Source organism: Mchenga conophoros, linkage group LG5, assembly GCF_057382185.1.
Source record: "Mchenga conophoros isolate Kocher_MC1m ecotype Shallow Benthic linkage group LG5, M_conophoros_male_GT1.1, whole genome shotgun sequence".
Classification (NCBI taxonomy): Eukaryota; Metazoa; Chordata; class Actinopteri; order Cichliformes; family Cichlidae; genus Mchenga; species Mchenga conophoros.
Window position 1 is genome coordinate 12463647 of NC_140530.1, and position 20644 is coordinate 12484290.

The following is a 20644-nucleotide window of genomic DNA, read 5'->3' on the forward strand; positions in this document are numbered from 1 at the left end:
AAAGATACAAAGACCGTTTTTAATCACATAACTCATTCTCTCACAAACACGTGAAACATAAATGGTCCCAGTCACTGCTGACTACAATGACTGCGTTGTCCTAGGTGATACAGTGTTGCTTCATTTCAAAAAATTCTGTGGTGTTTTGAGTGCCTAATCAATAAGTATGAATGTGGCACTCTGGGTAATGCAGTCATCCCCGTGAGCGTCTCCTCTCTGCCTCATTTCAAAGGACTCAGCAGGATGCTGGATCCTCCATTTCCAGAGACGATTTCCCTGCTGTTCTGGTTCTCTCCATCAGGTCAGGACTCAGGACAGTCACAGGTCGTGCTGCTATAGCAAAGTGCGGCGGACCTTCTCATAGGCTCCGAGGAAGATGAAACCGCCCACGCTGATGAAGGTCATCCTCGGTATGCTGCCAGCAAACAGACTGGAGAAAGGGGAGAGAGCAACATGTGCTTCTTAAAAAAAAGATATCTTTGCAGCATTTGTCAAAATTGCGGTACAGTAATGCATTTGAGACGCTACAAGACTATCTACAGCGCTTCTGTGCAGGATGAATGGAGTCCTCAATATAAAGAGCAAAATGTCAGTCCACTAATGTTCGCTTACTGTCTAACAACGTAAGATTGCCTTGTTCGTGACACCCTGTTTGTGAGCTAGAGTATGTTTTTTAAAAAAGAGAACACTTGGTGTTTTGTGCAGCACACTTCATCCGTATTTCAAGGGCGTGGTTAGAGGAAGGACTAGATTTTCTTACACTCAGACGTGTGATCAACTCTCATAAAAGTGTGCTGCAGCTTAAATGACTGCCATGAAAAAGCGCTGTGAAAGGAGGAGCCCGGAGCGTCTCGTGTCCAGCTCTGCATGGTGTTTGGGTGCAGAGGGGTCGATGAGAGCGCCTCAAACATGAGGCCATGTTAGTGAGCCACTTTCACAAAGAGCAAAGGCTGGGGCCCGTGTTACAGCGACCGAGGCTCAACGAGGAGCTGCTAACATTGGTGGTGGTCAAAGGATGTGATGGGCCATAAGAGTCTCCCAAGATACCCCCCACCTCCTGCTACACACAGCTGTTTTTGGGATTAGGCTTCAAGCCTCCACCCAAGTCCTCTCTGGAGCTCTCACTCCCCCCACCTACCTCCTTCTCGCTCTCTCTACTCTCTCTCTATGTGACTGATGGCCAGATGACATCTGCACATGTCTCTCTGCTGTCCATCCATCCATTTCTCTGTCTCTCCGCTCAGCGACGTCCCCCTCAGCTGGCTCACTTGTTTGGGGATTTCTCCTCTGACTCCTATTCGTGCTGCGTCATGCACTTCTAAGACACGTGCTCACTCGGTCCTGTCAGTTCATCCGGCTTTTTGTGTCCGTCTCTCCATTTATTTCCCCCCCCCCCCCGCTTCACTCTGTCTGACTTTCTCGCAGTGCATTTGCCTACCAACACCTTCTGTCTGCCAATACGCCCCCACGCTCACAAGGTCTGGCCCAGTCCAAGCCAGATGAGAAGTATTGTGTGCTGGTGGATGTGTGGTTGTGCTCGCTTGTGTGTGTGTGTGTGTGTGTGTGTGTGTGTGTGTGTGTGTGCGCGCGCGCGCACGTGTTTGAAAAAAACAAAACTGTCGACGCATGCAACATGTCTGTCTCCATTCATCATCCGTGTGGGTGTGTTGGCACTTGTGTTCCTGTCCACTTTCATTTCTAGAGAAACTTTTGAAATATTGCAAAGTTTAATTTGGTTTTCATCAGCCTTAAAAATGCTTCTTGAATGCAAATACATCACACACACGCACAAATCAAAAGAGAAAGAAAATAATTCTGAAGAGCTGACAACTTCTGGGCAACCTGACCAGGCCGGTTTTGTGCTTAGGCATCACATTTTTAAGGTTTCAGGTTTTCATAGAGAAGAAATTAAAACAGGACTTCCAGCTAGCAACTGAGAGGTAAAGTATGCAGATTATTTTCCATATCACATTTCAGAACTTCACACCAGCTTCTGCTGCAGAGCCACCCAGTCCAAGATTTGCTATTACTCACTATTAGAGGAAAAAAAAAAAGCTGTATTAATGACACAGCTACTGCGGCGCTCCGCTGTGCATTTACTATACTGATGTTAGCATTTAGCTCAAAGCTCTACTGTGCCTAACCATCGGCCCTGCATGTTCAAGTGGAACAGAAGATCTTCCTACAACAGTCTCTGTGTAAGCTCTGTCATCTTCCTTTCAGTGCCCTACATGAAGCTTCTATTTCTGGACACACACACATAGTTAAGTGCAGCTCTTTTGAGAAATTTGAGATCAGAGGCCATGACAGACTTCCTACTTATGATATTTTCACGTTGTCCGTTGTAAAGTTATACAAGTGTCCAAGCATGCCAGGGATCTTCCAAACATCCCAACCATTCACACGACTCCACCTTTAAGAATGCTCCAGGCCTAGGTCGCCCGGTCTCAACAGACGGCTTAGCTTTGCATGGCTGGCTTTGATAAGTGTGTGAAACCGAGAGGAAGTTGGAAGTGTGAGAGACCTTATACAAGTGTGTTTATCCAAGCATGAACCGAACTGCTGCAAATAAACACGGGACATTAGTCAGAGGCTGTTGCCCTGCCCTTCGACGTGCTCTTTCCATCTCGGCACGGCTATCTATCACCATCTGCTGAAACAAAAGTCGCAGGCTTGCACCGGGGGAGTGCTGTGCATTGCTTACACCCTGATATCAAATACAATCCAAAGCTAATCAAAACCCACTGACAGAAGTAACAGAGGGCAGGTGGAGCGCCTAATGACAACACAGATCCCTGTGTATTCCACTCAACCTTCTCCATCATGTGATGGTCCGATAGCCGCGCTGCGAGGAATGAACTAATTTTAAACTCAGCGCTCATGTTTTGTCTCAGCTCTCTGCTGCCGTTACATTTCCTGTCTGGGATCAGGCCCACCTGTGGACGTCAGAGCAGAGCCGGAGCTCAAATATTCCCCCTGGGACTCCTCGACATCACGGCCTGGCCATTCACAGAGAGCCGTCATCCCCCTATTGTCGGCCAATCGCCTCTCCCGAGGAACCGGGCTAAATATAGTTTCAAAGCTCGGCAGGACAGTATGGAGGAACCGCCGTGAGCTCACGCAAAATGTTTTGGTTGCGGTGAAGAAATATGCCGGTGCTGCTTAAGAAGAGAGCGAGGGCGAAATCTTCAAATGTATCTGAAAGCAAATTTCTGGCAGACAGAATGCGTTCCATGAAAAAAATAAAATAAAAATAGCCGTCCTCGGAAACTCTTTGAAAGGATAAATTTAAGAGGAAAGAGGACCGACTCTAACATGTTTGGGTCTTCAACAAATCTGAGGAAAATCAATCTTTTTTATGTCCTTCTAGCAGGGAGTGGGTGTAGAAAAGTGGACGATAGCTGCAGAGACAAAAACAGACTCGAGCACACTTTCCCTTAAAAAACACTAAATAATCAGTGTCTGGAAAACAAATTACTCATCTGTAGTCACCCTGTTTCCTCTGTGTTATCTTTATCTGTTATATAACTATAACTGCAGTGATGGTGGACATTTTTCATCTGAACAAATAGCACAAACCACTGAGCCTCTAACAAGCACTTTCTGTGTTGTGTGAGTCCAAAACTATAAAAAAAAGAAAGAAAAAGAATAAGTGACATTTTCTTTAATACTGTTCAGTTCTCGTGAGAACTAACAAGTTTGAGACGTGGCTGAGGAATTCTGGAAGACAGAGCGCTACATGTATTTGATAAATCCTTATTTACGAGACAAAAACAGGGACAGGCTTAAATGATGGGCGGACAGCTGCTCATCATTGTGTCTTTGCAGCACAGCTTTACTGTTTCCTGCAACACAGCACGACTCCGTTCATGCTGTGTTGCAGGACCAATAACAGTAAAGTACAATTGCACTTTACCACAGGTTTCTGTGTGTGAGGTGAGAGCGTGTTACTTATTTGCTTTTCTTCTATTCTGGTTTGCACAAGGAGCCAATCAGAGAGCCTCGAGGACATGTTGCCCATTAGTGTTTATTTTGACATGACTCATAGCCGTGTTTGGTTATCCTGCAGGTTAGTGGGGTAGGCCAGTGAGCTGCACTGCTCTCTCCTAACCCGGGCTCTCTGGGGCATGGCACACACATGGAAGCACTTTAGAGCTTCACTACACAGCAATTGGGCCTATTACCATAATTACAGCTTTAAAGCCCCAGCAATCTGTATCAGGCATGCACCAGTGCAACCACCGGGCCACCGGGCCAAAACAGACCCCCCCATTCCTCCCTTTGTACTTAAAAAAAACTTTTTAAACACTCTCCTTTGTTTCTGCATTTAATGTGTCTCTTAGCTACTCTCTTTGTTCTCATTCTTCACCTTCTCTGGTTACATCGCATCATGAAGGAGAAAAAAAAAGTCATTTTAAGCTCATGGTCCTTGTTCTCTGGGTGCAGCTGAGACACAGCTAAGCCCAGGATGATGATACAATGAGTAGAAGGAGAAGAAGAGGGAGACAAAAAAAAGATTTCCATGTGCTGCAGAGTTGGAGGCTGTAAACAGTTCTCCTGTGCTCCAGCAGGGACAGTGGGACTTGTAGTTAGGGTTTTTCCACGGGGGCCTGCCAACTATCAGCTCACTGAGATTTAATCAAGTCTCAGACGTGATCTTTATTAAAAATGATGCCCAGAGTGTTACCAATGTTTGAAAGAGGTTTTTAGGGAATCACCCTTGGCTCTGATTGGATTCCAGGACTGTGTCTGCTAAAAACAAACACAAAATTTGCCTGTGTGTGCGTGTGTTTGCGAGTCAGGGAGGGTGGAGAGCATTATCCTACTAGCGTTTGGCCCAGCCCCAAACCAAATCTGCTGCGAGCACTACGCCGGGGTGCATCCCGATTAAGCGATGGCAGCCTGTACACAAGCAGGCCTATTACTCACCGGGACTGAGGGTTTGTTTTAGTGCTGGCGGCCCTCTGTGGACCCCATTAGACCTGGCCTTTTGTCCAGTGCGCATCATAAACACATCAAAACACTTAAATAAACCCTTTCACTTGGCCCCTCGTAACACCTTAATCAATAAGGCGCTGCAGCAAGTCGTCAGGAAAAGCTTTTATACAGCTCATTTTTCAGCCGTGGCTGTAAATTCACGCTCCCTGGAGGAACCGCTCTATCAAACTTGATTACGCGAGGGATCGGGAGCCGGGTTAAATCAAATCATGTAAAATACGAGCTTTCTAAAGTGGCCTGGGATAAAATGGTTTGTGTAAAGAGGCTGTTTGGTTTTAAACAATCACAAGGGTCTTTGAATGTTTCACCAAAATCAAGATACACACACACACACACAAACACACACACACACACACACACTCACCCTGCAATGCCCCTACTCCTCCACACATCGTAGAGCACCAGTGGGATGTTGCCGCTCGCTGTGGTTGAGCCGGCCTGCAGAGAGGGAGAGAGAGGGAGAGTGAGTGAGTGAGACAGAAAGAGGGACCTGGAGAGCACAAATAGAGGTGCGATGACTGATAAATTGTCTCCCGTGCTTCCTGCTCCTCAGACAGACACCCTGTTTAGTCTTTCTTAGCCCAGCTTCCTCCAGCCTCCCCTTCCCCCCTCTTTCTGCTAATGGACAGCTGTGTCAGCGCAGGTGTCACCTCCAGCACCCGCTCAGAAACACACCCAACCAGCTGCCCACCCAAAAAAAACACACTCAACAAGTTCTCCTTGTCTCCCTCTCCTCCTGCCAGTCCGGTCGTTTTATTTATACTAAACGGATTAGCTGGCCAGAGAGTTTTGAATCCATCAGCGTGGAGCGTCACGGGTATGAGAGCGGCACGATAAGGCCACATTGGGTTAAGTGATGGTGGGTGGCTTCAGTTTAAAAGGAAGGAAGATAAAAATGGAAGAGGCAGTTGTGAGATTCGAATAAGCAGGAGGGAGCTGAGCACAGGCTTGAGGAGTTTGTGTGTTGGTGTGCGCACAGCGATCTATGCTGCAGCTTGTTGAACATGTAGGAAACAGTCTGCAGCATCCGCTGTAAATCTAGAGTAGGATTCATGCTTCTTTTCTTCACGGAAATGGGAAAAACACCCCTATTTCTTGTGTTTCTGTTGGAGACAGGTGGTTGAGAAATGAATCCACCACCGCCCCTCCTCTTCTGGCCTGACAAGTTTTCTTTTCCTTTACTGCTGTGGAATGGTGGAACGAGGGAATGGAGGAACAGGGTGTCCAAAACACACACACACACACACACACACACACACACACACAGTCCCTGTCTAACTTATGCTGACATACAAAAATATCTTTATGCTTCTCAGTTTATGAGTTTCTTCTCCCGATTCGTGTTTTTTTTGTTGTCCAAATATAAGATTTAAAAGTGCTTCTTGATGTGTTTTTCTGGGTTTTCTGGCATCCACTATGCTTCCTGTGAAAAGTCTGAACAGTAACGGCTGCTCTATAAAGTGTTGCACTGGCTCCTGTCTTTGCCACAGTTGGTTTCAGTGGATATTAGTAAACATGACACTGATGGCAGCACTGTGATGAACAGGCAGAAATCTCCGACTCTAAGAAGACCAGTGTTGTGCGGTAGCAGCATAGGAGGTATGAGGCAGCTCTGTGGTACAACAGGCACGCTGCCACTGCTGCAGGCAGTCCTGTCCTGGAGGGGCTTTGCTCCTCCAGCTGTGCCCTGGATGTCGGCCTGCCTGGGTCTCGGTTGCGCTAGGCTGCATACTGTACAACGCCAGTCTTTCATTCTGTGTCCTGTGGGAAGAAAACTGATGTGACAAGTTCCAACACCCAGTTTCCCCCCATAGCCCGGATCTAAAGCGTCCACAGTCAACACGAGCCCTGCTCTGTCTGTCTTTCTTCAATGCTCCTGCCTGGACTTGTCACCCACAAGGAGCCAACCGAGCGACACCAAACCTGAGCCCCTAAAAATGAGAGTTTAAGATCACTTGAAAATGTATGTTGCATAGTTGGATCTTAACAAGGTTCCAAGTAGAGCTTCAACATGCAACAAGAAAAAATGGGAGTGAGACAAAACATTTTTTGAAAACAACGCTTAAACTGGAACAGGTTGTTTTACAGCTGATCAAAAGTTTAGGACCAAACCCGCCCTTAGTCATGAGGGATGCTCTCTATAACATCTGGACATAGCCAGCGGCCGTTTGACGCCCCTGCACCTCCTGAAGCTCTGTTGTTCCACTGAAGGAAAAAACACCCCAGACCGTTATGGCGCCCCCTCCGCTGTGGCACATAGAAAACATCTCTGCTTGTCATGTCAGTAACATTGGAAACCATCAAGGTTACATTTTTCTCATCAGAGAATAAAACTTTCTTCCACCTTTTATTGTCCCATGTTTGGTGCTCGCTTGCAAAGTCCAAAAGTCAGCTCTGTGGCATTCAAGGAGATTTGTTTTTGAAGCCCTTCAGTTTCAGATGCCGTCTGATGGTTATGGGGCCTTAATTTGGCTCGAGGATCGTCCGGTGTCTTGATTGACAGCCAATTGGATCCTCTGGCTCAGTGCTGGTGAAATTTTTTTGGGTCTTCCACTTGACTTCTTCGTTCCATAACCCCCAGGATCATTTAAGAAATTCCAAATAACTGTCTTACTGTGTCCCACCTCAGCAGTGACGGCGCGCTGCGAGAGACCTTGCTTATGCAGTTCAACCCAACCACGTTCAAAAAGGGAACGTTTTTTTGCCTTTGCCATCAGAACGTCATGACAGTGTGACTACCTGACAGAAAATGACAATGAATCCACATTTTTGCACAGATTTGGCCTTTTAAATGCATGTGGTCCTAAACCTGTGATCAGCTGTAAAACAGCCTGTTTCAGTTTAAGTGTTGTTTTCAATAAACTGCATGTTAAAAAAAAAAAAAGTTGTATCTCACTCCCATTTCTTCTTGTTGCATGTTGAAGCTCTACTTGGAAGACACAATGCAAAATATAGCTTTTTGCAGTTTTTCAAGTGGTCTTGATCTTTTGATCGGGACAGTATAAATTCTGATGTCACAGGAAATAATTTATAATTTTCACAAAAAATAGTTTACAATTTCATTTTCAGCACCACTTTAAGAACTATCGGGACCACTGGTTGCTAATTTGGCTGACAGGAAATACATCACAGCCATTAAATATGATGTTTTTCTGGGGGGGTTTTCAGTAATTTAAAAAAAAAAATGCCAAAGATTTGTTGTTTCCAGGTTGGTGAATATAAACTCAATATCACAGCTTTAAACTGTTAATCATAAATAGACATTTATTGGCATTATTATCACTTTCTCCTAACTCCTAAACATAATGATTTGAGGTTACTGGAGAAAAAAAATCTGCAGCTTAGCTTAGCGATTGATGTTCATGAAAATTGAAAATCCAGTATCTCAAATTATTAGAATTTTTCATTTAAAGTTTGACTAAATTACAATTCAACAGTATTTATACTCAAAGGTAGTTCAGTGCACGCCGCCACGATTGGAAAGCCTGCTGACCTAACCGTTGTCCAGATGATGATGATGATCACTGACACCCTCCATGTGTAGGATGTTAGTAGAGTGCTGTGCTGAAGAATAAAAAGCAAATGGACTGGAAGGGGAAAGTGTGGCAGGAACAAGCACAAGCTTCAACAACCACTGCTGCTCAGCGGCCCAAAGTCTTATTTTCAGATCAAAGCACATTTTTACTTTACTGAAAAACAAAGGTCCTGGAGTCTGGAGGAAGCATGCAGAGGCACAGAATCCAAGGTGTTTGAAGTCCAACGATTCATGCAGACTTTTCACTTCAAATTAATATTAATTCTACAGCACCAAATTACAACAACTGTTACCTCCAGGTGCTTTATATTGTAAGGTAAGGACTCTAAAATAATACAGAAAAAACCCTAAAGATCAGATTAGCCCCTGTGAGCAAGCACTTGGCGACAGTGGGAAGGAAAAACTCCCTTTGAACAGGAAGAAACCCTCCAGCAGAAGCAGCTTCAGGGAGGCCATCCGCCACAACCAGTTGAGCGTGAGAGGAGAAAGACAAGACAAAAGACACACTGTATAAGAGAGCCGGAGATTAATAATCACTCATTTCTGAGATATTGAGTTTCTGATTGTCATGAACTGCAAGCCATCATCCTAAAATTTAAAACAAAAAAGGCTTGAAGTTATTTCACTTTACATGTCATGAATATAGCATATATGAAAGCTTACATTTTTTGAGTTCAATTACAAAAAATGAAAGTCTGAGATGCACACATTTAATCCTCCTTGTAGTAAAGTGGATGTGGACAGACTTTAAACAGGAAGTAGAAGCGCTTTAAACGGCATAGCAGCACATTCTCGTTTCACTCTCCTTTTCTCACCTGTGGCGCCTTTAGTGAATCAAAGACTTGGCCTTATAAAGTTATAACTGAAACTCGATGCAGGCCAAGTCCTCTGCTGGTGGTTAAATTACAGCAGCTGTGTTTCAGATAATGTTTACAGGAAGCTTCTGTAACACAGTGTTCCACCTACAGCCAACGGCTTCTCACCAGAGATCAAGACTGTCGGAGTCTTATGTTAATTCCAGTGTCTCATTAGTTAGGACGGGGTGGGAATGGAACACTGTGTCTTCTCCAAGGACAGTGTAAGTGTGCGTGTGTGTGTGTGTGTGTGTGTGTGTGTGTGTGTGTGTGTGTGGGGGGCCGATTGAGGTTACTCTGAACTCACTACCCTTTATACACACAAACACACACACACACAGGACAAAGTGAGGGAAGCCAGACATACAGTTAGAGCGAGCCAGAAGAGAAAAAAGGTGGCTTGGAGAGGGAGGAAGAGGAGGATTCGCAGAACACGAGGATTTTGGGGGGGACGCCTTGGAAGACGGACATAGTAGGAGAGTTAACCGGAGGGACAATGGGCCTCTGCTTCACCTCTCAGTGACAAGCAGCCTTGGGATGGAAATTCTCCTGAAGTAGTAACATGTCCGCACTCTTAACACTAACCATTCGCACAAACAGCGTGTTCCCGAAATGGTCCATATTCCAGGTGAGGTGATATATGTGCACACAGGTGTCACTAATGTCCCGGCGCTACCTCGGCCTGCTCCGGTCCTGCATGCTGACACTGTCAAAACGTGCTCACGACCACTGCGGGGGTTGCTCAGCTCCCCGCCTGCGAGGCATCACCTGACAGCAGTGTTTATGAATTCGCTGCCAGAGGAGGCGTTGTGCTGTGTGGCCGTGTTTAAAGTGTGTATACCTTTGCGAGCATGATCCTGGTCTTTGCCACGTCAAGAGGAGTGGTAACAAGCGCGGCTACTGCACCTACAGAAAGACACACAAACGCGCTCAGCAAAGTGAAAACATAAGAGGCCTTTACTCTATGCTCTCAGAACAGACTTTAAATATTAAAAATAAACCCATAAAAGAGACCAATTACTTAACCACAGTTACAGTAATGTATTAATTCAGCAATAAACACAAGAACTATTGGCCCTCAACTCCATTAAGTTCATAAAATCATAATATTCCAAGTCCCAGACCTTCCCCTGTTATTAGACCACAAAAACCAGAGACGCGCTTCTATTCCCAGCACCCCCTTTTCTACAGCTTCGTCCAGCCTACGTCTTCCCCTGAGCTATAAACACACACACACACACACACACACACACACACCTGATTACATGCACATGCATGCAAAAAAAAGCCACGCAGACCCCCTAAAACACACACTCACTCCTGTGAGCTTTATAGAGACGTTCCACCCCAAATTCCCTCCCAACACTCCAAGTTGGAAGCTGGATAGGCAGCAAAATCCAGAGCAGCCTCCAGTGAGCAGAAGAGTGTGTATAACTGAGAAAGTGTGTGTTACGTGTGTGTTGCCCTGACACAAACATAGCAACTGTTCTTGGTAAACATATCTATATGGGCCACTGAGGAGCAATGCGACTGTAAGTGAGGTGGAGCTGCAGGAAAACCGCGTTAGGGTTTATAGTTAATAGCTAATTATAATAGATGGCTTTTGTTCTCTGCTGTGGGAGGGGGATAAGTTCAAGAATAAAACAGTACAGCTGTCTTACTGTGGCATGCTTTACTACGATCATCCCAATAAATAATCTCACATGTCTAGCGCTCAATTAAATAATCTACACTTGGTAAGTGGGGGACGTGAAGGTGATGAAGGTGACTGATATGATGGTGTCTACACAGGCTGAAAGCTGCCATAAATCAACGCAGGATACTCATAGAGATATCTGGGATGATTAAACACGCATGTGTGAGCATTTCCAGCGTCAAGCAGATTATGTATGAGTGAGAGAGAGTGAGTGTGAAGCGCAATGTTAGGGGAAGTGACTGAAACTTGAGGATCCCTCTTGGACAGCAGCTTGGTCACGTAGGGACGTGAACTTGACTCCTACCCTGGACCCACAGCACCCTGCCCCCCCGATCCTTCACCCCACATTGTTCTCTCTACAAATACATATTCTCAAACCAATGACCAGGCCGCCTGACTGCTTAAATACTCAAATACTATTTGCATATAGTGAACAGTGCAGTCTTGATCCACTGCTTTTGTATTATTTCATGAGGAACTAACGAAACAAGGAATTAGGTGCAGCAATTTGACATCATTCACAATTACTAGCTGCACAAGAGGTTCAAGCCAGCTCGTGCAGAAATCCTTCAATAAATCCAAACGGGGTTTCCTCTTTAAAATGACACCCACTGTCACACTTGTTTCTTTTGAAGCATCTCTATCTACAATCTTCCTTTCACTGAGACCACAGCCCAGATGGGGGATGGCTAAAGGCCACGTCCCAATTCCTCAGGGTGCTGTGTTGTGTGTTTTCTCTAAATCAGTCACACTTCAATCTCAGCATCACGCCCCCAGATCACCTAACCTCCATCTTCCTGTCCTGTCTGGCATGCTGTAGCATTTTAAGAGTTATGGACTGAAAGCTGTAAAAGTCCAATAAATGCTCCACAGACTGAACTACAGAATTGTTCTTTTGCTGAAATATGTCTTTACATTCAGGTTTTAATTTTTTTATCTCAAAAAATGCAAGACTGGGTGGAAAGACAGATGTTGCTGCAGATTTTCTTCCATGAAGGACAGCGCTGCCGCTTTAAATGGCCCCGGGTCGAGATTTCTCTCTCTGGTACGACAAGTCACTATAATAAATACAAATAATAAACAAACAAGCAAAACTCTTTAAAATGATAACAGAGAATCAGTTTTACAAACTCTATTTAGTATAAGCCTGTCGTGTTTCAAAGTTCCATTTATTCTCCAAATGAATTGAAACCCTACATTTAATTACAACTAGTACAAAAACAACATGCAGTAAAATGTATTACCTCCTGAAAATGTTTTGTTTAGTTTAATTTTGTAAAATCTTTGTAAAAAAACAAACCAAAAGAATTTCCCAGATCTGGGATAAAGAAGGTGCATCCGTACCTCATTTATTAAAAAAAAAAAATTCTCATTGTGAATTTTGTTCTAATAAACTGTCTAATCTCTTTCTCCCTTTCTTAAAGCAGCTTAGGCTCCAGTGCCCAGGATGTCACAGCGCTGCAGGGGCGCGTGGCCAGAAACGGCTCCATCTCATGCTTCCCGTCCTTTCCTCTGGTTGTCTGTATATCCCATTCACCCAGATCAAGACAGAACAATAAAGTCTGCAGTGGAATAATAGTCACTGGCTGAATGAGCCGACAACTGTGATAATGTGACTTTTCTGTTGTGGAAACAATCCAGGATCAATGCACCGAGGACTGCCAGTTTAATGCCATCTGTGTGTAAGAAAAATACTGGAATTCATTTTCTCATTTTCTCCTTAGTCGTCTTTAGCAAATCCCGGGTGGAGGAGAGAATGGGATTTGTCTGCAGAGCTCACACTTGAGAAACCTTGCAATAATGTGGTTTTGGGTAAACTTGTGCTGCCCTCCTGCCCATCTATTCACCTATCCTATCTAACATCCATCTGTCCGTCCATCCATCCATCCCAACCCCTTTCCCTCCCCTCCTCCCTCTCTGCCTCTTTCCCAGCACAGCATATAATCCCCTGCACCTGCAACAGCTCCGCACACTGCTGACTGCCAAGAGTAGAGCGTGTGACCTTGCCTCGACGACCACAGAGTCTGGGAGAAAGAGAAGAAATGTCAAGAGAGAGGGTTGCAGATAGAGGAGGATGATGAAAGAGAAAGAAAATGGGGGAAGAGAGAGAGAGAGAGAGAGAGAGAGAGAGAGAGAGAGAGAGAGAGACACACTGCAGTTAGTGGGACTATCAGACACATTGAAAACATATTGTGAACCTTGGTCTGGTCTGGGGTTTAGAGCCCACAGCTGGGAAATGAGCTGTCCAGCTATTTTTGTGTTGCCTTTTCTCCCCAGTGATGTCATGCTACTTGTTTCCCAAGACATGGTGTGGGATAAGAGGGAGGCAAGAGAATATACTTAGTACAACAGGTCATCTCATACTCAGATATTCAGTATAATTATTAAATTATATTAGGATATACTGACACTTTAGTAGTTTTACACCAGGAGCTCAAAATCAATGTACTGGCCAAGCAGCTGTGTCAGTAAACCCCTACTTAAATGCTTCTTTACATATTTCATGGAACATCACAGTAGCAGATTTATTCTTAATGAAAAGATGGTTAGAAGTGTTTCACTATTGTCTTTGATTTCTAAATTTTTTATTTAAAATCAAACCGCTTATAAAGGTATTACTAACATACTAACACATAGTGGGGAGGATTCTAAATCCTCTAATTAGCACTAAATACTAAGTACAGTTAAAGGTGCTACAGCTTACAGCCTCAAGCTGTACTTAGCATTTAGCGCTAATTAGCAAATGTTTAAGCTAACAGTATGTTATTAGCCTGCTAGAACACTATATTTGCTAAATGGCTTTAAATCTCTACAAGTGTTCATCTCAGACAAATGACTTTATAATTTATTTATTTTGTGGCCAATATACTAATTAAAGCTTTCTTTATATAAATGTTCTGTTGAATATTGGTATGCAAAATGTTGATGTTGTTGGTAAAACTGTCCAAGGCACTAGGCCTGCGGTTCTTTTTCAAATTTCAAAGTCGGTCAAGGAATTTTGGTGACTGTTACGTCTCCACATATAGTGAATGTGAAACAAATGCAAAATACCCCACAAAAACAAAATAAAAAAACAACACCTTAATTAGGTTGTTATTAAGGTGTGGCTAACTCATAACCAACAACAGCCTTAGCAATGCTATATGATACTAAACACAAAAGCTTGCATGAACTTCACAACATCCAACATAAACATTTAAAAAATTGAATTAAATTAAAATGAAAACCCACAAGTATCTCATACAGTAAGAATGGATAAAAATCCCCCCCAAAAGAACTGAGTGACTCACCAGCCAAAAAAAGCCTTAGTAGGTTTTTTTCTGAAGCAGATGTTAAAAAAACTGACCATGACAGTCCCTAAACTTTTCTTTTTTTTGTTGTAGTATTTGCAAATACCAAAGAAATGTTGAATCTTTAACTTTATGGGTTTTTTTGATATTTTCTCAGAAATGAGGAAACTTTTGCATGCAACAACAGTTTATGTAATTAAACTAGATTTTTTGTGTGATTGGAGCTATATTTATTCTTCCCCTTAAATATCCTAAAAGATTTGAAAATTATTTTAGCGTTGCAATTTTACAGACCGAACTACACCGACAAAAAACAGCCCAGAATTGTATCAATAGAATATATTGTTTATATTATATAGATAAGTGTATTTTCCAAGTACTTACTGTGTATAAAAACTCTCACAGTTAAGAGTGGCTACTGAGTGAAACCACCTGATGTTTCTGTTTTAAGATTAAAGTCAGGATGAGAAGGGAGGATGTCTCTTTTTCTGCCCTCACCACTTTTGGCAAAATGGCGAGGAGCCCAACTCTGCAAGGTTAGCCTGCGTATAAAATACATGTGGACAGCTGGGCTGCCTCGGGTGCTGCAAGTAATGATTACTTCTCAGTGAGAGCAATTGAGCAACAGCATGGAGTGATTACTAATATTTTCTTTGTCTATTCACTCCTTCACAAGTTGAATCTGTTTCATGTTAACTCATTCTACTCTTTTTCTCGCACACGTGTGCACACACAAACAAGTAAACACAAAGAGAAAGATAGAAGGAAGAAGCAAAGGCAGAGGCCGTGGATGAGCTCAGGATATGTCATGTGTATTTCATTAGAGGGCAGATTAAAAAGGAGATTTTGTTTTCCACATCAAAGGCCTCACGCTGGGGGATTCCTCTGTTTCTCTCCTATTCCGACTCTCCCCCTCCCTTACTGCCCGTTTCATGAATAAATAATAAGGAGTAAACCTGGGAAAACAAACTTTTTGACCTCTGAACCCTTGTGTCAGGATCAGCCTTTGCACCTGGTTGCCTTCCCACAGGAAAGTGGGCGGTGGGTCTGTGTATATCACGTGTATGTTCGAATTTCTGTCCTGGGAAATGTCCTTTAGTAAAGATGCAATGCTGTGAAAAAGTCTTGAGCCATCCCTCTTTTAAAAAACCCCAATATATCTTATTAGGAAAATGGTAAATAGGTGCAGGGGTTAATACATGTGCAAAACAGAAGTGGAAACACAGTATATAGTGTAGCAAGCTTGAAAGTCAATATGACCACCTTTAATTTTCAACACAGCTTTCCTCTAATTTCCTTAAGTAGCCTTCAGGAATAGTTCATCAAGGCTGAAGGACATTTAAAGCTCTTTTTTGGATGTTATATGCATTTTGGCCAGCCGCTTGAGGAGGTACACCAGAGAGATAGAAGGCAGGAGAATAAACCAGCTGTTCTCCACAGAACCAGCAAAGGTGTACTCTCAGTGGCAAGGGAACAATAATAATAAGAGAACAGCACCACCAAGGCTGGAGACGGAGCAATACTGGAAGAGCATATGGGAGAAGGATGCAACCCATAACGGCAATGCTCAGTGGCTAGAGGATCTGAGGGCAGACCACAGCGACCTCCCTGAACAGGGTCCAGTAACCATCACAGTGGCAGATATCCAAGAAAGGGTCTCCAGTATGAAGAGTTGGACAGCACCAGGGCCCGACATGGTTCACGCCTACTGGCTGAAGAAGCTAACTGCACTCCACGAGCGTCTGGCAGCACAAATGAACCAGCTGCTAGTTAACGAGAGACACCCGGAATGGCTAACTGAAGGCCGGACGGTCCTGATCCCCAAGGACCCCAAGAAGGGACCGGTCCCCTCCAACTACCGACCAATAACCTGCCTCAGTACTACATGGAAGCTCCTGTCAGGCATCATATCGGCTAAGATGAACAGGCACATGGGTCAATACATGAGCGGGACACAGAAAGGAATTGGCAAGAATACCAGAGGCGCAAAACACCAGCTACTGGTAGACAGAACAATCAGCCGAGACTGCAAGACCAGACTGACCAACCTGTGCACTGCCTGGATTGATTACAAGAAGGCCTATGACTCAATGCCCCACAGCTGGATACTGGAATGCCTAGAATTGTACAAGATCAATGGGACCCTAAGAGCCTTCATCAGGAACTCAATGGGGATGTGGCGTACAACACTAGAAGCCAACTCCAAGCCCATAGCACAAGTCACCATCAAGTGCGGGATCTACCAAGGAGATGCTCTGTCCCCACTGCTGTTCTGCATAGGCCTGAACCCCCTCAGTGAGATCATTAACAAGACTGGCTACGGATACCGACTACGGAACGGAGCAGTTGTCAGCCACCTCCTGTACATGGATGACATCAAGCTGTATGCCAAGAGTGAACGAGACATCGATTCACTGATCCACACTACCAGGCTATACAGCAATGACATTGGAATGTCGTTCGGACTGGAGAAGTGTAGTCGGATGGTAACAAAGAGAGGGAAGGTAGTCAGAACTGAGGGGATTGAACTACCAGAAGGCAACATTGCAGACATAGAGGACAGTTACAAGTACTTGGGGATCCCGCAGGCGAATGGGAACCATGAAGAGGCCGCTAGAAAAGCTGCAACCACCAAGTACCTGCAGAGGGTCAGGCAAGTCCTGAGGAGTCAGCTGAATGGTAAGAACAAGATCCGGGCCATCAACACGTACGCCCTGCCCGTGATCAGGTACCCTGCTGGGGTAATAGGCTGGCCAAAGGAGGAGATAGAAGCCACTGACATAAAGACAAGAAAGCTCCTTACCATGCATGGAGGGTTTCACCCCAAGTCCAGCACCCTGAGGCTGTACGCTAAGCGGAAGGAAGGGGGCCGGGGACTGGTGAGTGTCAGCACCACAGTCCAGGATGAGACAACGAACATCCAAGAATACATTGGGAAGATGGCCCCAACTGACCGAGTGCTCAGTGAATACCTCAGGCAGCAGAAACCCAAGAAAGAGGAGGGAGACGAGGAACCATCATGGAAGGACAGAGCCCTGCACGGTATGTACCACCGGCAGATAGAGGAGGTGGCTGATATCCAGAAATCCTACCAGTGGCTGGACAAAGCTGGACTGAAAGACAGCACAGAGGCACTAATCATGGCAGCACAAGAACAAGCTCTGAGCACAAGATCCATAGAGGCTGGGGTCTATCACACCAGGCAAGACCCCAGGTGTAGGCTGTGTAAAGATGCCCCAGAGACAATCCAGCACATAACAGCAGGGTGTAAGATGCTAGCAGGCAAGGCATACATGGAACGCCATAACCAAGTGGCCGGCATAGTATACAGGAACATCTGTGCGGAGTATAACCTGGAAGTCCCGAGGTCAAAATGGGAGATGCCCCCAAGGGTGGTGGAGAATGACCGAGCTAAGATCCTGTGGGACTTCCAGATACAGACGGACAAAATGGTGGTGGCTAACCAACCGGACATAGTGGTGGTAGACAAACAGAAGAAGACGGCCGTAGTGATCGATGTAGCGGTTCCGAATGACAGCAATATCAGGAAGAAGGAACACGAGAAGCTGGAGAAATACCAAGGGCTCAGAGAAGAGCTCGAGAGGATGTGGAGGGTGAAGGTAACGGTGGTCCCCGTGGTAATCGGAGCACTAGGTGCGGTGACTCCCAAGATAGGCGAGTGGCTCCAGCAGATCCCGGGAACAACATCGGAGATCTCTGTCCAGAAGAGCGCAGTCCTGGGAACAGCTAAGATACTGCGCAGGACCCTCAAGCTCCCAGGCCTCTGGTAGAGGACCCGAGCTTGAAGGATAAACCGCCCGCAGGGGCGTGCTGGGTGTTTTTTTTTTATATATAGTACTATTCTTAGTTAGTGTATTGTCTGTCTTGTCTTAATGTTGGTTTATAATGGAGCACTGTAACAAAAAATAATTTCCCCCAGGGATCAATAAAGTATTCTGATTCTGATATACTGTGTTTTGCAGACAGAGAGTTACAGGACTCTCTCCAAGACCACAGACTCATAATACAAGTCAGATTTTTATTTAAAAAAAGAAAAAAAGAAAAAAAAAAGTTGTGTTTATAAATTGGAGTTCAAGTTATTTTTAGTTCCAATAGTGTTAACATGCTGCACAGGTCAAGAACAAGATTCTTTTTTTAAATTTTCATTGTAAGTGGGCTAAAGCACTTAATTAAAAGTAGTCTAACATAAATGCTGTAATTTGATTATTTTAATAAACCATGTAACTTGGATGGATTCGATGCTGGCGTGACCACAGTGCACACGTCTAATGTTGCTCACAGCGGTCCAAGAGACCGCTCAGGGAATTTGTGTGTTCGCTCCGACACATGAAAAATTAGAGGGAACATTGCTTAAAAAATCTACAATAATTGTATAAATTAAAGCTGGCTACTTCGCGGATTTCACCTATCGCAGGTTATTTTTTAGAAAGTAACACCCACCCACGATAAACGAGGGACCACTGTATTTACCTGCGACACCTTAAAGGCCGGTCCATGAAAACACTGTCTGCCATTAAACCAGTCCGTGGCTCAAAAAAAGATTGGGGACCGCTGAACTAGATGATTGGAGTCCCAAACCATGACAAAGCCTCCACCAAGCTTTATAGACAGCTGTAGAGACTCACTGCTGTAGCTTTCTCCTGACCTCCTCTGTCCACATATCTGATGATCATCTGATTTCAGTTTCAGCAGCAGTAGATGGATCAACTGAATTTTCTTAACGACACGTTTTACACCACGCTGACATATATAAAGCTTTCAGCTAATAGCTCTTTTGGAACCTTCTTGTTGGAGCAAAAATACTTATTTTTTGGCTGTGAAACTTATTTTTGTTATTTTTATAGACTGGTTCTTTGCTAAGTTATCTGTTATATGTAGACAACACTGGTTCATCCCTCGAAACTCAAGGAATGGAGAACTATTGCTCAAGACACTTTAAAGAACAGAAGAAAGCATAGCTCCTTGGAAGCAAAATATTAGTAAGGAGGAGAAATGACTCCAGATTTTTTTTTTTTAATCAGTGCTATATCTCACTGGCTCGTTTTGAGCTTCCATCATGCCTTTGACTCCACATTCCCTGGATTTTTTGTGGGTCTAAGTTGGTGTTCAATCATAACCTAAAAGTGTTACACCCTCCTGTTTTGCTAATGTTATTTTTGAGGTCAGAACAGATGGAGCAAACTGTGCACTTTATTCTGCAGATGCTGTTGGGAAAACAACTGCGGGAAAACCAAAATATTGTGAAATTAATGTGTGAAAGAACCGTGAGAATTATTCACATGGATATTGAAATCTGGCGTGGAGAAGCTTTAAATCTCAGTGTAGTGACCGATTCCCTCATGATTTACTCCCTGACTACTTGTGTCTGCAAAATGCTGCCTCTGTGATATGCAGATATTTAGATGCTTGGCCATTTTACGACGAGACAACAGCACTGGGTCGTGGGTTTTCTTCATTTGGCTCTCTTTTCTTCCCCCCTTCTCTCTGACAGCTGTGCTGCCTCCATGTGAAATTAAAAAGGAAAAAAAAAAAAAGCCATAACGCAGCACATTACTATGCCGTGAAGCAGATGGGAAACCATGCCACACACATGCACTGTCTCAAATTCCTTCGGTTTAGCATTTTTTAAAAGTATATCACATTATTTTTGTTGGAGAAATCCTCTTGAACATCCCTGTGGTCACTGAAGAAACAGCAGTAAAAACTTGCTTGCCTCTAAGCAATTGCTTTTTGGGTTTTTATTTTCATCTGTTTTCTTGGCTAGTCTGCCATTAGAACTCAAAAACGGCTCGAGAGGAGAGGTCCAGATTCCAGCAGTTCATTTCTCCACCAACGGATGTGTCCAGATGGCCTGGAGAGAGGAGGCCTTTGACTGAGGGACAAAGAGACACTTGTGAACGACAAAATCTAACTCCCGCAAATGCACAGACACACAGAAACGCATACACACACACAGCTGTGCGCCGTATTGTTCGCCTTCGCTCGGCCGTTAGCTCCCAACATTGATGGAATGTTTGACTGGCCGCCTCTCGCGCCCTTGAGACATGATGTCACTCCAACAAAACGCCATCTTTTCAGAGAGAAATGGCTTTTTATCTGTGAAACGCGAGGGGAGAGCAGCGACATGGGGCAGAAAAAGACATTAAGGACGAGAGGAAGCAAGAAAAAGCTAGAGGAAGAGCAACACGGCTATTCTCAGAGCTCGTGATAAATCGAAAGGCTGGTTTGATGACAGTCGTGACAAGCCATT

The 20644-nt window shown here is 44.4% G+C and overlaps 1 protein-coding gene across 1 annotated transcript in view; it reads right to left on the minus strand.

The window, feature by feature from the left end:
• Positions 1-20644, minus strand: part of slc25a26 (solute carrier family 25 member 26) — a 56973-nt gene continuing 36329 nt past the window's right edge. The window contains exons 8-11 of the mRNA XM_085273323.1: positions 13038-13107; positions 10229-10293; positions 5363-5436; positions 1-430 (exon numbers count right to left, since the gene is read on the minus strand). Coding sequence (XP_085129449.1) covers positions 334-430; positions 5363-5436; positions 10229-10293; positions 13038-13107 — 306 coding nt within the window. The 3' untranslated portion in view covers positions 1-333. The remainder of the gene's footprint in view (positions 431-5362; positions 5437-10228; positions 10294-13037; positions 13108-20644) is intronic.